General features: G+C 37.0%; 3 protein-coding genes across 4 annotated transcripts; 1 reads left to right on the forward strand and 2 right to left on the reverse strand.

The window, feature by feature from the left end:
* Positions 1 to 1938: 1938 nt before the first annotated feature.
* Positions 1939 to 6671, forward strand: LOC112722166 (protein PLASTID MOVEMENT IMPAIRED 1-RELATED 1-like). The gene is made up of 3 exons (XM_025773135.3): positions 1939 to 2224; positions 2478 to 5105; positions 5208 to 6671. Exons 2-3 carry the CDS (start codon positions 2485 to 2487, stop codon positions 6316 to 6318), a joined length of 3732 nt encoding a protein of 1243 aa, XP_025628920.1. The 5' UTR covers positions 1939 to 2224; positions 2478 to 2484; the 3' UTR covers positions 6319 to 6671.
* Positions 6672 to 7055: 384 nt separating this feature from the next.
* LOC112723674 (alpha/beta hydrolase domain-containing protein WAV2) lies at positions 7056 to 10150 on the reverse strand. Of its 2 annotated transcripts, none has more exons than XM_025775116.3 (8): positions 9549 to 10150; positions 8994 to 9029; positions 8814 to 8892; positions 8623 to 8677; positions 8424 to 8540; positions 8180 to 8341; positions 7846 to 8089; positions 7056 to 7546 (listed from the first exon to the last, which is right to left on the reverse strand). In XM_025775116.3, exons 1-8 carry the CDS (start codon positions 9784 to 9786, stop codon positions 7530 to 7532), a joined length of 948 nt encoding a protein of 315 aa, XP_025630901.1. In that variant the 5' UTR covers positions 9787 to 10150; the 3' UTR covers positions 7056 to 7529. The 2 variants fall into 2 exon arrangements, with proteins under 2 accessions (XP_025630901.1, XP_025630900.1); XM_025775115.3 differs by having other exon boundaries at positions 7056 to 7450; positions 9549 to 10092.
* Positions 10151 to 11074: 924 nt separating this feature from the next.
* Positions 11075 to 13878, reverse strand: LOC112723675 (nuclear transcription factor Y subunit A-3). Its single transcript, XM_025775118.3, has 5 exons — positions 13583 to 13878; positions 12788 to 12890; positions 12639 to 12710; positions 12165 to 12344; positions 11075 to 11719 (listed from the first exon to the last, which is right to left on the reverse strand). Exons 2-5 carry the CDS (start codon positions 12860 to 12862, stop codon positions 11372 to 11374), a joined length of 675 nt encoding a protein of 224 aa, XP_025630903.1. The 5' UTR covers positions 12863 to 12890; positions 13583 to 13878; the 3' UTR covers positions 11075 to 11371.
* Between the last annotated feature and the right edge of the window lie 447 nt (positions 13879 to 14325).

The following is a 14325-nucleotide window of genomic DNA, read 5'->3' on the forward strand; positions in this document are numbered from 1 at the left end:
AGTCAAAAAATGTGATACAGATTAATTCAAGAAAGTCATAATTCATATTCATAATGTAAAAAACACATCCAAAGAAGGAGTATACGGTATGTTAGTTGATACTGTAATTTGTAATGATGTTGTTTACTTTGTATCTCTTATGTGTGTATACCGTACTTGAATATGATCATTTACTTTTATTTTTCCCTAACTAAGTACGTTGTTGGTTTTGACGCGTGTTTGAAACAAATTTGGTGATATTTTTATTAATTTTGTTCCCCTTCTTTCTTCTGTTTCTATATATGAGTTTGTTGTTTTGGTATTCTTGGTGGATATTGCTAGGGTGGAGTGTCTTGCCTTGTTTCTGGGGTTTGCGAATTTGGAGTAGGATTGTGCAGATAATTACTATATGAATTTGTTTAGTTTAGACAACTTGTTTTTTTTTGCTACTTTCAATTATTGTCTTTGCTGAAGTTAAGTGAAAGTTAAGGAGTATTCTACCAAAACTAAACAATTTAGAGTAGATTTCACAAATAGGACAAATGCTTGAAAAGTTTGTGCTCAAGTAATTTACTGAATTTTTGCATGGTAAATTATACTTCTTTTTTTTTTTTCCGAATTCAGCTAGTGAGAAAAGACTTGATTTTCGTTTTTGTTGTGGCCGCTAAGAATGACACCAAGTTTCTTAGGAGCTTTCTTACTTTTTAGAAGCTAATTTGGTTTAATGTTCTTTTCTCTTCTGAATTATTTCGGTTATATTTTTGGTTGTTCATAAGAAATAATGCCTAATTGACACCACATATACAATGGCTAACTTTGGATTTAATTTGCATTTCCTCTAGTACCTGTGCATATAGCATTTATCTTCTTTGTACCAAACATATTCTTTTCCGGAGTTAAGTAATCATTCTTGGAATCAAGGAGGTATGTGTTTTAAAATACAAGCATGTAATCTCCCTCTTTTCCTCTCTAGTTTTTCACTTACCTATGTCATGTAATGTTGATGTTTCAGAGTTCAATGGCACAATCAATAGTGACAACAATAAATGTCTGTACAAGGTTTGCAAGTGGCACACTGTTTCATTGTTTAAATATATAATGTTTGTTTCCATTTTAGTTTAAATTTCATTTTTTCCTTGGCAGCTATGTAATAACAACTGGAGTTGTCAGTTGTCACTGCTCTTTTTTCCAGTTTGATGGGTTCACTTCTTCCTCAGGTACTAATTTAATTTATTTGTTTAACATTTTTGTCGATTTTCAAATTTGGAAGTTGGGGTTTTTAACTTAAATTTAGGGATCAAATTAAATCAACAAAGTTTATTCATCCACGTCAGCTAGTTGTTTCTTCCCCAGCGTGTCACCCTCTAGTCCAGATCAGCTTTTCGGTGGCGGCAGATGGAAGGAGTTTGTCGGAAGGATGACTCTTCTGGAGTGCAATTTCAAGGACGAAAATAGAGAACTATTAAATTGAGAAACTACTATAAGACTCGAATGTAACTTCAGCAATCATTTGAGGTTTACCTCGCACATAATGAGATTATTTAACTTGTGTACTTCAATGATTCATTTATGCATTTTCATAGCTGGACAATGTCAAGGGACGTTAAAATTCTAGAAAAGAAGTGTATAGTTCAAAAACACATTATTATTATTATTATTATTATCATTATTATTATTATTATTATTATTATTATTATTTCTCTTTTTCCTTTTTTTTTTGGGAAAGTATTAACATCATGGATGTTATAAAGTATAAACTATTTCTTTGATAAACTGTTTTCTATTAACTATTGTATTTGCTATTTATGATTTATCGAGACTTTAAATTGGCACCAAACAATTTTATTAAAGACAAATTAATGTTAATAAATAAAAAGATGGTTTGAGTAGTATATATATTCCGTTAAAAGATATGCCCGCTACCGCCAATTTAAGACACAAACGATAGGATTAAGAAACGAATCAAGGAAACTAACAAACTTTAACAACAACATGCTCTTTCTCTCTTCTAATTCTCGTTATACTTTCATTTTCCCCCCCTTTATTATTCCCTTCTTTTCTCCTCCTCTCTTTTTCTCTATACATTTTATCGCTCAAATTCTCTTCTTTTTTTTTTTAATTCCTTTAGGAAAACCGAGCTTCATTTTTGAATTTCAGAACGGGGGTGGCGAAGGCTTGGATTGCGCAACATATTGTTTTCTTCTCCCTTGCCTTCCAATGTTGGTATTCCTTCCAATGCCACCCGGTAATCAATCTAAATCTAACCTATCCATCGTTTTCTTCGTTTTCTTTTATTTTTTATTTTTTAATTTTTGGGTTCATTGATTTATTCTATAGAATATTGTAGGAACCTGGTATACTATATTGCGTTTTGTACATTTTGCATGGCATTTTCTGGGTTCTGGGTTTTGTTCTGCTTAATCTTATTGGTATAATCACCTTTTTGTTTTATTTATTTATTTGAAAGATTTTCTGAGCAAAACATAATGTCAGCATAGGTTGAAGATGGAAGAAAACAAGAGCAAACAAGGTTCTGAAGAGCAAAATGGAGAAAAGAGTAATCAAGGTTCTGAAGAGCAAAAAAGGTTTTTGAGAGGTGTTGAATCTATAAGCAGGGCCCTGAGCCTGGACGGAAGCTCATCAAAGGATTCATCCTCCACCCCGAGAACTCGATCCAAATCCATCAGGAAAGCACCGCCGTTACCTGATCCTAAATCAAGTCCTGAGGCTGGTAAAAATGATAATCTGCGCAAGGAGAAGAAGTCCATATGGGATTCATTGAAGGCCCTTTCCCTCTCCCGAAACCGCAAGTTCGAATGCCGGTTTTCCCTCCAAGTCCATTTGATTGAAGGATTGCCTTCTAGTTTCAACGATGCTAGCATTTGTGTGTATTGGAAGAGGAAGCGTGATGTTATGGTGACACACCCTGCCAAGGTGATTCTAGGTGCTGCTGAGTTTGAACAAATGTTGACATACACTTGCACAATCTCTGGAAGTAAGAGTCGACCTCAAAATTCTGCAAAATATGAACCAAAGCATTCTTCACTCTATGCTTCCATGGTTGGTGCTGCAGAACTTGATTTGGGGAAGCACCGGGTCGATCTCACAAGGTTCCTTCCTCTCACACTCGAAGAGCTTTCGGAGGAGAAGAGCTCGGGGAAGTGGAGCACAAGTTTTAGATTATCAGGAGCAGCTAAAGGTGCAGTGATGAATGTCAGTTTTGGTTATGTAGTGGTTGGTTCCCGTGGTACCATAGACAATCAGGATTCTCCTAATGAATTGGGGTTGGGGCAGAACGATTCGCCTTCTGCGATGCAACTGGATAAAGCACACGGTCTGACTAAAACAGACCTGTTGCGTACCGGAAGTTTGCCAATCTTTTCCCCGGATTATTCATCCCAAAATGCAGAAGAGGTAATGGATCTTCATGAGGTAATACCATTGCCAAAATCAGCTAGCTCAGGAGACATCTTCCATCAGAGTCCTGATATAGAAGAGATATGTTCTCCGTACAGACCTAAAGATTATGAAGAAAACATTAACAAACCAGATTCATCCGATATTGAAAACGAGAATCCCAAAAATCATCAAGATATCGAAGAAAAAACATCTCCTCATGCATGTAGCAAACCAGAATATCTTGTGTTTCAAGTTAATGTAGAGACGGTTAAACCAGAGGATTTTCCATCAACTAATTCCAGAAATGAAAAGCATGAAGGGTGTGAATCTAATGGATATTCTGTTGTTGATAAGGCCATTGAATTTTTTTCATCATATGAACGTGTTAATCTAGAGCAATCGTCCATGAAGGCTGTTGTTAAAAAGCATACATTTAACAGTACCAATACCCTTGATAGTGTTGCTGAACAAGTATCTTCTCAAGATACTGTTAAACATGATACGCAGGAAAAGGCTCTAGTATGTGAATTTTATCACCAAGATGACTTGTGCACCCAAAAACTTCCCTTGCAAGAAGCAGATTCAGCTTTGGACAGTGTTAAAGATTTGGAGGTAGTTGCACAAGTGTCTGGACAAGAAGAAAATCCTGAAGAATGGGAAGGAGATGGATTTTCTGCTGTTGATAAGGGCATTGAATGCTCATCAGATGAACATGTAAAATTAGAGGTATGCACTGCAAAGGCTCTTGTCCATGATCATAAATTTGACAGTACCAGCATCCTTGAAACTGCTGTTAAACATGATTCCGAGGATGAGGTCAACGATGGTGCTGAGGAAAAGGCTATAGTACATGAGTTTTCTCACAAAGAACTACTCTTGCAAGAAATAGGGTCAGCATTGATCAGTGTCAAAGATTCTCCTATGATCATGGAAGCCAAAACTGAATACAAGAAAAGAAACACATATAGCTTGGATGATGTCACGGGTTCATTTTTAAGCATGCTTGGCATAGACGATAGTCCAATGAAGTTGAGTCCTAAAAGTGGGCTCGAATCTCCAAGAGAGCGCCTTGTAACACAATTTGAGATGGACAGTAGGTCTGAGGGCTTCTCATCGTTTGATGTTGATAAGGGAAGTAATAATGAAATAGATGATGCTCACGAAACTTCTATTGGATCAGAGCCCTTGAACTTCGCTAATTGTATCAAGTCATCATCCTTTTCAGAAGATCTGCATGCAGGGCATCTAGTTCAGCTCCAGCATATGAGCGAAGAAAAGGCACAGGCGTTAGAAGAGATGGAAACAGAAGCCTTAACGTGTGAGTTGGGTTTGAATGAGAAGGCTTTTCAACATTCTCCACCAAAAAACTATGCTAGCTATGAAAGTCCGATTCATGCACTACCTGAAGAGCCTTTACGCTTACCTCCTTTGGCAGAGGGTTTAGGCCATTGTCTTCAGACAAGCAACGGAGGGTTTCTACGATCTATGAGTCCTTCACTTTTCAAGAATAGTAGAAGTAGTGGGAGACTAGTCATGCAGATTTCTCACCCTGTTGTGGTACCTGCGGAAATGGGTTCTGGGATGATGGAGATTGTACAATGTTTGGCTTTGATGGGAATTGAAAAGCTTTCGATGCTGGCAAAGAAGTTAATGCCTCTGGAAGATATTACAGGGAAGACAATACAACAAATAGCATGGGAAGCTATGACAATAAAGGGAAAAGAGAGGTTTGTCATTTTTACTGATCACTAGTCTTGGAGTTGCATATATAGTTTATCGTTAATTCCGTCGAAATGTTTTACTGAGTGAATTGTCTTTACTTTATGTAGACAATGCCATTTGCAACATAACTTGGTAACACAAGAAGATACAACTTGTGTGCTAAGAGGATTGAAGGGAACATCATCTGGTTCAGTTGGCAACCAGACAGGCTCAGAGTTTGTTGCATTTGAAGCTCTAGCTCCATTGGCTATGGATAAAATAGAAGCACTTGCAATGGAGGGTTTGAGAATACAATCTGGGATGGAGGAGACGGATGCACCATCAAACATCACCGCGCAATCCTTTGGGGATATTTCAGCTCTGCATGCTAAGGGAAATAACAGTAACGAGTCCGATGAAGCTGTTGCTTTGGGGTTGATAGAAACAAAAGATAGCAGTGTTGTTGATGGGATAATGAGCTTATCATTGAGTCTTGATGAATGGATGAGGTTAGATTCTGGCGAGATTGATGATATAGATAATATCAATGAGCATACATCCAAAATTCTAGCTGCCCATCATGTTAACTCCCTTGATTTAATTCATCGGATTTCAAATATCAAGAGGAAACGAGGAAAAGAACCTGAAAGGAAACATGGTTTGCTGGGAAACAATTTCACAGTAGCATTAATGGTGCAACTTCGTGATCCTCTGAGATCTTTTGAGTCTGTTGGAACACCAATGCTTGCTCTTATACAAGTCAAGAGGGAGTTCTTCCCACCAAAGCCCAGGAATCTATCTGAGGTAGGTAACACCGATGAGGAAGAGGATGATGATTGTAAAACAATAGGCAAGGTTGAGACAGAGAAACCTTCAGAAGGGGAGGGAATTCCTCAGTTCAGAATCACAGAAGTGCATGTTGCAGGCTTGAAAACTGAGCCTGCCTACAAGAAGAAGGATTGGAGGTCTTGGGGCACATCAAGACACCAAAAATCTGGTTCCCGCTGGTTGCTTGCTAACGGAATGGGAAAGTGCGAAAAGAATCCATTCCTCAAGTCAAAGCCTGTTTCCACATGTAATGCTCCACTCACCCCTAAGGTGCAACCTAATGACATATTGTGGAGTATATCATACCGTATGTATGGTACTGGAGACAAACGGGTGGATCTGACAGCATTAAACTCACCTATCAGGAATCCCAATATCTTTATACGGAATGAAACTAGAAGACCACGTTGACCGTTGACTGTAGTGTGTAAATTCAGCTTCATTCTTGAGGTCGTCTCAGACTCTCGAGCAATGTTATACGGCTCTTAAAATTGCGTTAGGCGTCTGGAGATTGTTTGGTTTTGGCAGAGCACAAATCAAACAGGACTTCCCCCTCAGATAAATGCTACATGAGAGATTAAGATATGTTTTTCAATTGTTCCACTATGGGGGGTTTGGTTTGTAATGCACACGCATCAACTGTATTTACGCACTCTAAAAGCTTACTTGCTTGTGTATACATCCAGAATTTTGTAGGGCAGTTCCACGAATGGGTGGAACATCGTTACAGGAACTATAAATATAACACGCATGTTCAACTTCCACCCTTGCGTTCTCGTCCATCTCATGCCTAACATGATCAGAACCTACAAGCCATCAAATATTAAATGTTATGTCTACATAAAGTTTCCAAATGGTGCACCAACCTGGCATATTAATAACAAGTATACTATCATCTATTTTATTACAAATAAATAAATAAATATATGAATATCAATCTCCCTGCCTATACCTCAACACTTACTAGTATATATCAGCATCATCTTGAACATCGAACTAATTTAAGAAATCCTAGGGTACGCAATAAAACTAGTCTCTTCACTGTTTTCCGCAAAGTTTAAAATCGTATCAAGCCGTTGTTACTTGTTACCTGAGTTAAACCTGACTCGGATATCAACTATCTACAGCTCATGCACAAAAATCAATCATCAAACAAAACTCAATGTTCTGTATAAAGAATTAATAAAAACATCAAAGAATCCAGTATCAACTCGCAGGTATCAGTAACACTTTCTCAGTTTGCGTTAGTATGAAAATTGAAAACCACGAACCTATTCATACGAACAATATATATGAGTATATTACAACAATTAACTAGACGTATAAATTATCTCTGGTAAATAATTCTTATTCTACATGTCATTTGTCAAATTCGATCCAGCATCCAGATTGTAGATGCCAAACAGTGTAGCAAAAGTGAATCACAAACTGTCTGGGCATCTTCTAGCTTCAGGAAAGCACAAGCAACCCAAAATATCCAATGAAATAGTCCGACACGGTTCAGCATATCTAGAATCATCTTCTCACAGAGAGCTCTTAAGGGCTGCAACTTCAAAGGGCATAAACTGTTTGAATCCTTAGTTAGCCAATTAGTATCATTGAAATAATCTAATGCCAGCCAATCACCTCGGCCCAATATCTGGCAGCAGTATTAAAACCATAATTAAGTTAGCAAGGGTAACAAAGAATCTTGGAATAAAATTAATGCTAAAGAAAAAGAGTTAAAGAAGGGTGAAAACAATAACGGAGTGTAAGGAAAACAGAGGATGAAGTGCAGGGCAATATAAAAGTAGGAAAAGACAACAAAGAAAGAAAACTTCCACAGCTCAAAATGAAAAATTGGATAAAGCTCCGACAAATAATTATTCAGCAAATGCAGTTCCACTTTCATAACTCATCCCAATGGTGAAAAACAGCATGAAAAGAAACTGTTATTACCATTTTCATTTTGGGACGATTCAACTTCCTTTTTCACTGGGGCATGCTGTTCTAGAAACTGCTGAATTGTTCTCCAATATTGATCACCACCAGCAAGCCAAGTATCCATATGCATTCCGGTAGGAAATTCCACAAAAAGACATCGATTATTACGAGTAGCTGCCTTTGCATAAAGCATCTGCATATGTGATGGGGGGACCATCTCATCTTGCAATCCGGAGAGAAAAAGAATGGGCTGCTTGATCTGCAAATAACATAGTAAAAGAAAATGAACAAACACACCACTTCATCGAGGGATTGATAACCCAAACCTTGCATTTCCAGTGTCCCTCACCTGACCAACAACATCAATAGTGCTCCATGGAGAACGTACAAGAAAATTGAGTATCTTGCCTTTTGAACTACTGCCGCCAATAAACCATTTCAGAAAAGGTAATAAAACTCCAGCCATATCCAAAATAGATGTGAAAGTATTTTCCAGTATCAGTGCAGCAACCTAGAACGTAGAAAGAAGGCCAAATGAGAATGAACATTAGCGGTACACAAACAGGCTGCTGCTTAGAATTAAACGGAGGTACCTTGTCAGGGTTATTCTTTGTTAGTACAGCTCCAACTGCACCCCCAAGTGATCTTCCAAATACAACTATTCTAGATGTATCAATGTCAGACCTTTGACAAAGATGATCCAGTGCAGCCTGGGAACAAGATGGTTATAAAATAAGAAAAGTTTTGAGAAAAGTATTTAACCAAAATAGAGGCACTAACCAAAATGCATACCTGAGCATCCTTAGTAATTCCATGCTGAGAAGGATAGCCATCACTTGCTCCATAGCTGTGTAATTGAATTATATATATAACAAATCAGTGCCAATCCAGTTACAAGATGGCTGTCCATGCTTATCAAGATAAAGCAGCTGAAATAGCTACATTCAAACATCACCATTAAATTGTCAAGTGCAAACTCATACCCTCGGTAGGAAAGCATGAAAACATTGCATTGTAACTGCTGTAACATTATGCGAACCATTTCAAGACGATGAGCAATATCTAAGACAGTAGTTAAGGCATTTAAAAGCATACTGAACTGGGTGAAGAAACGAATATACAAAATAACCACAACTTAATCCTAATATCTAACACCAGGATACTTCCAGCATTTTCTTGAAAAAATAAAATGGTAGGCCCTGAAATGAAACACAAGAAAAAGGAACTGCATTAGAACAACATCTAAGTTGCAAAGAAAACATATCAAAAGTGCACATACAAATCATAATGCACTAAGACTTCAACAGCAATCCAAGTGAAGATGTTGTACTCTCACAAATCATAAGTTCTAGATGAAGAAGGCGACTAGAGCAATATCGTATTAAACTCTAAAGACGATTCTACTCACGAATAATTTACTCTCTCGATCTATACTTCTCCCATCTCACATTATTCAGTTCAGGCTCAAGCAAATATCAATCGCCATTTAATTCCCACAGCTAAGCTAACTCTCAGAAACAAAGATCCAAATATACCTTCAATTTGGCCAACGAGAACAAAAAGAAACTCAAATCACAACTAAAAACGAAAATTCAACAAAATCAGCAAAATCTCAGCAGAGTGCAGGAAAATCCATGACTACAGTACGCAAATCGAAGAAGAAAAGGAGAGAAAGAGAAAGAAAAACCCTAAGAGAGTGGGAATGTGGTGTGAGCTACCTCGGCAGTTAGGGAAGAGCTTGATGAACCAGGCGTGGAGGCGAACGCCGTCGGAGGAGGTGAGCCAGATGTCCTCGTAGGTGAGCCTGAGTCGCGAGGGAGTGATGGCGTAAGCCTTGGAGAGACCAGGCAGCACCGGCACGTAGACGAGCTTCTCCTGAAACGCCACCAGCAGCGCCATTCCGGCCACCACTAAACCTCCCACTCCGTACAACAACACGTTCATGTACGACACCATCACTCTAAATCCTTCTCTGATTTGCGAATTCAAGTGTGTGTGTGTTTGTTTTGAATTGAATTGGGAGGGTGCTTTTTCTCGGGAACACCGACCCTCTTGTTGGAATGGCCAAAATTCAACTCAACTCAACTGATCGGATTTTTTTATTTTTTGGACCACCTCTCACCAAATTACATTTCCATAAGTTGTGCCCCTTTTTTGCTTCGTCATATTTATCCCATGTCTTTTGTGGGGAATGCTTCCATGTGCAACTACTATTTCCCCCTTAAAAACGCTAAACATCCATCATTAAATCAATTATAATATATTTGCTTATATTATTTTATTTATTTATGTATACAAGACATAAATGGGGTCTGTCTTCTAAAGTCCAATAAAAATAAGTAAATGTTGACACTTGGTTCAAGTCTTGTGCTTCGCATGAACGCAAAGACATCTTGTTCCTCGCATCACTAGGCTGAGTTTGTTTCTGAGAACAGAACATGACAAGATACTAAGAATAGGACAGGAGAAGATACTGAGTTTGTGTTTTTATATTATGTTTGGTAATAAACTAAAACAAATTATAAAAATTTAATTTATTTTTATTTTTTTTTTATTCAAAAAATTTGAAATAGAAAATATAATAAACAAAAATAATGAAAGAAAAAATAAAAAATAATTTGTGTCTCTTATTAGTGTCTCCGTGTTCTTCCTGTCAAAATAGACACAAAATACACTAATTCAGTGTCTCTGGACACATGGTCTCTGTCCATATCTCCTCTACCAAACACAATTTTGTGTATCTGTGTTCCTGTCTTGTCTCTGTAAACAAACACAGCCTAGATGAAATGTTTAGTAATAACTTTTTATTTTTTGTTTTTTTTTTTTACTACCCTTGAAGTCATGAACTAAGCAGTTAAGTTGATGTTATAAATCGTTAGTTGATATTAGCGTACCAATGCCAATGAGGCACTTCACGGGGACACACAAAGAAAATGAGACGAAAATTTAGGAGATGGTGAAAAGGGTGGGGGTATGTTAGTTAAGGCAGCATGAAGGTGCCACGGGAAACGCATTTCAGTGTTACCTACTTGCATCTCTCTCACGATATGTACCTAGTACATGTGCCTAACATGTTGAAACTCCCACTGAACTCAGAGAAAACGAGTAACAACAACTAATGATAATTTTGTTTGATTTCAAATGTTAAAATACTACTTCAATTTGTGTCTGCTCAAGTAGTTTTTGGCGATTTTCTTTTTCTAGGGGGCCAAGGGGAAAAAACAAAGCAAGGACAGTCCATACATTTAGAATTAAAGTTAAAGTTTTCTTCAACCACAAACTTTATCAAACCAGTTCAACAGACCAATGGAAGCACGCAGCAATAGCAGAGTTTAAAATACATAGCAAAAGCAGTAGGCAAATGTTAAGGTCTGTGTGGGAAATGCATAGTGTTTGAAAAAGCATGTTATGTATCAGATGAAATGATGAAACACATAAAAGTGACTAAGCCAAGGATGATTTGCCAGCCCGGATGGGAGAACCTAACTCTGTCGCTTTGGTTCCGCCTCGCTCGCCGGGCATGTGGAGCACATTGCTGGGTTCAACAACCAAAGGTGTGTCCCCCACTGCATTGTGATGCTCCACCCATGTTTGGGGAACTTCCCAAGAAATTGTGCTCAGGATGCCTGAAATTGATGTCATTGCTGGAGAAACTTGTTAGGTCAGAACACGTTGTGATGGAAGATGCGTTTTCTCCGGTTCTAGAGAGATGACTTTCCACCTCTGATGCATCTTTCTTATGATATACATTGACAGGGTTCAAGCCTGAACGGGCACTGTTAATGAGTTCTGAATTAGACAGTTGCAGCTGTTTAGCGCTGAGAAAGCGTCCCCCGGATCCCCTAACCCTTTTCAAAGCATGGCGATGTCGCGACTCATGAAGATAGGGCTGCAATGAATTAGAAGAAAGAAAAAAGGGAACTCAGGGGAGTAAGACCATTTCCTTTTACTCCAAAGCAGAGTTCAGAAAGCAAGCACCAGCTCTGCTAATATAATTTAGTATTCCCCTAGAACAAAATCTTTGCAGAATAATGCAAAATGTAATTCTTTATCATTCTATTTATATACCAGTGTCACTCATTTATTTGTCATAAGCCTTTAATTTCCATGTTTAGGACATTTGCTACAATTCCCTTGCAAAAATATATATATATAAAAATAATGATGGCTGCAATTTTCTTGCATATAATGTTTGCCCCAAATAACTTTTCACAATTCCATACCTAATACTATTATTATTACTTCTTCAATATAATTCTATGCATTCATATTCTTCTCAGTATACTGTAAACATCCATGATCCTATCCATAACATCCTTAATTATGGAGCATACCTTACGATTTTTTATGAGCTTGTTCTGAGCCTCGAGCTTTGCTCGTGACTGTCTCCTTCTCAGTATACCATGGTATTGTTTAGCATTGACATAAATGGGGCCATCTTCAGCAAGATCAAGTGGTAGTGCGATTCTGGGGGATCCTAATCCCAGCACTTGGGGCAACATCTGGGGTTGACCCTTATAAATATTTTAAAAAAACAAAGTGAGATCATAGTAAAGGGTAATGCTAGGTAGACAAAAAAAAACAGTCAGAACTTGCCTTATTTAGCATTCATTAATTGTCGCAACAATTAATGAATGCTAAATAAGGCAAGTTATGGCTGTTTTTGGCTGATTTTCTTTGGTTACCAAACATTTCCGGTAAATTATTACAGTAAGAAATCCAACTGCAGTAAATATTTCAAACTCAACAATAGCAGGCATATAAAAATAGATAGCATGAATAAACAAGATGTTCTTGACAGAACTTACAACAGCCTGCGGTCCATAAGCAACTAATGAACCACCGAAAAATGGTTCGCTGTAAGGAAAAGGAGCATGTGCCTGAAATCAGAGCAAAAATAGTTATTTAGAAGCTACAACTGAAAGCAGCAAATCTATAAACCAAGAGCTTCACACACCATTGAGTGAGTACTATTGACTTGTTCGAAATTGAACACAGGATCGGGATGATTCAGTAAGAGGAATGGCTTCATTTAACCCTCCACATATGCATTACTTGACCTGAAAAAAAGATTATGAACTTAGAAAATGAAGTGTATATGTAATGTGTAACACGTAATAGGATTTAAATCAATCCATTCAATGCTCTAAGCACATAAAAGAGTGAAGGGACCTCAAAGAAATTCTCTTTTCTGTCCTATCTAATGAACTTACCGATGTACAAAAGATTTCATTTTCATAATTTATTTTAAGTATCTACATATGTTGGATTTCCATCTCTACCACGGATTAATTGCATGTTAAGATAATTATACAATCTTGAATGAAAATATCAAAATTCTAACTATGCAACCATGACAAACAGAATCAATAACCACATCAATCAACATTAGGAGAATTGTATATGAAATACAAATACAGCTTACCAATTAGCATATGCAGAGAATGTACGAAATAACAAGAAAGGAGATGCGCATAGCCGAAGTGGCCATGTATGTACAACAATATATAAAAAGTTGACTTGAAATAAATAACTGATAAAAAAAAAAGAAAAAAGAAAAAAAAAACACATGCATGCCAGACACAGACACTCCCAAAATAGAGTCTATAAAAACAAGAAATAAAAAAATAAAATGAAAGTAGATCAAGGCTGAGGATAAACAGAGGAAGGCCCGGCCCCCTAATGAGGTTGAGTTGACCTGAAAGAGCACATGCAAATAGAAAGAAAGATAGAAAAGAAAAGATAGAGATACCTGTATGTTGGATCTGATAGTAGCAATCTAAACTAATCTAGAAGTTGTAGTAAGAGCATAATGGAGCTGCTGGGATCCAGTTGGACATGTCTCCTCCCTTGAAACTTGAATCTTGAAACACTCTTAAATCTCTCTCTCTCTCTCTCTCTCTCTATTCCCTAACCGATAGATGGGTGTTTGTGTTTGTGTTTATATCTAATCTAACTCACTGCACTGCGCTGCGCTGCGCTGTGCCCACTCACATAAATACTCTCACACTCAACCCACCACCTACAACCCACTCTCCTTTACTTCTTCTTTTTCTTTTCTTTTACTTTATTTGTTTATTATTTATCTCTCCAACAAAATAATACACAATTTTAACCTGAAAATTCAGGTGCAGTCAACTTTACGTGAAGTTGATAATTGAGAGCCGTTAGATAATTTAACTGATTTAACTAAATTTTTATCTAACGACTTTCAACTATCAACTTCATATAAAGTGCACATGAGTTTTCGCCTTTATGATGAGTTTAATTTTTGTGAAGATAGTGTAATTTTACATAATACAATTAGAATTAGTGTAAAAATGTTTTATATCTCTCTAATTACATAATATTATATTATTAGCAAAATAATTATTTTTTATATTAATTACGTGAATGATCATTTAAAAAAATATTATGATTGTATAATTGTATAAAATATTTATATTTTCAATGTATAAAAATTAAACTCATATAATTATATTATTTTTTAATTAT

The sequence above is a fragment of the Arachis hypogaea genome, chromosome 11 (assembly GCF_003086295.3).
Source record: "Arachis hypogaea cultivar Tifrunner chromosome 11, arahy.Tifrunner.gnm2.J5K5, whole genome shotgun sequence".
Lineage (NCBI taxonomy): Eukaryota > Viridiplantae > Streptophyta > Magnoliopsida > Fabales > Fabaceae > Arachis > Arachis hypogaea.

What these genes read in the sequence shown, in the direction of transcription:
- LOC112722166 (XM_025773135.3), top strand. Translation starts at nt 2,485, where the DNA reads ATGGAAGAAAACAAGAGCAAACAAGGTTCTGAAGAGCAAAATGGAGAA. An exon ending in ACAATAAAGGGAAAAGAGAG is followed by an intron (nt 5,106 to 5,207) that starts GTTTGTCATTTT and finishes TACTTTATGTAG; the next exon opens with ACAATGCCATTTGCAACATA.
- LOC112723674 (XM_025775115.3), bottom strand. Translation starts at nt 9,786, where the DNA reads ATGGTGTCGTACATGAACGTGTTGTTGTACGGAGTGGGAGGTTTAGTG. An exon ending in TTTTCAAGAAAATGCTGGAA is followed by an intron (nt 8,893 to 8,993) that starts GTATCCTGGTGT and finishes CTACTGTCTTAG; the next exon opens with ATATTGCTCATCGTCTTGAA. An exon ending in CTATTGATGTTGTTGGTCAG is followed by an intron (nt 8,090 to 8,179) that starts GTGAGGGACACT and finishes TGTTATTTGCAG; the next exon opens with ATCAAGCAGCCCATTCTTTT.
- LOC112723675 (XM_025775118.3), bottom strand. Translation starts at nt 12,862, where the DNA reads ATGAAGCCATTCCTCTTACTGAATCATCCCGATCCTGTGTTCAATTTC. An exon ending in TCAATAGTACTCACTCAATG is followed by an intron (nt 12,711 to 12,787) that starts GTGTGTGAAGCT and finishes CTCTGATTTCAG; the next exon opens with GCACATGCTCCTTTTCCTTA. An exon ending in AGCTCATAAAAAATCGTAAG is followed by an intron (nt 11,720 to 12,164) that starts GTATGCTCCATA and finishes AATTCATTGCAG; the next exon opens with CCCTATCTTCATGAGTCGCG.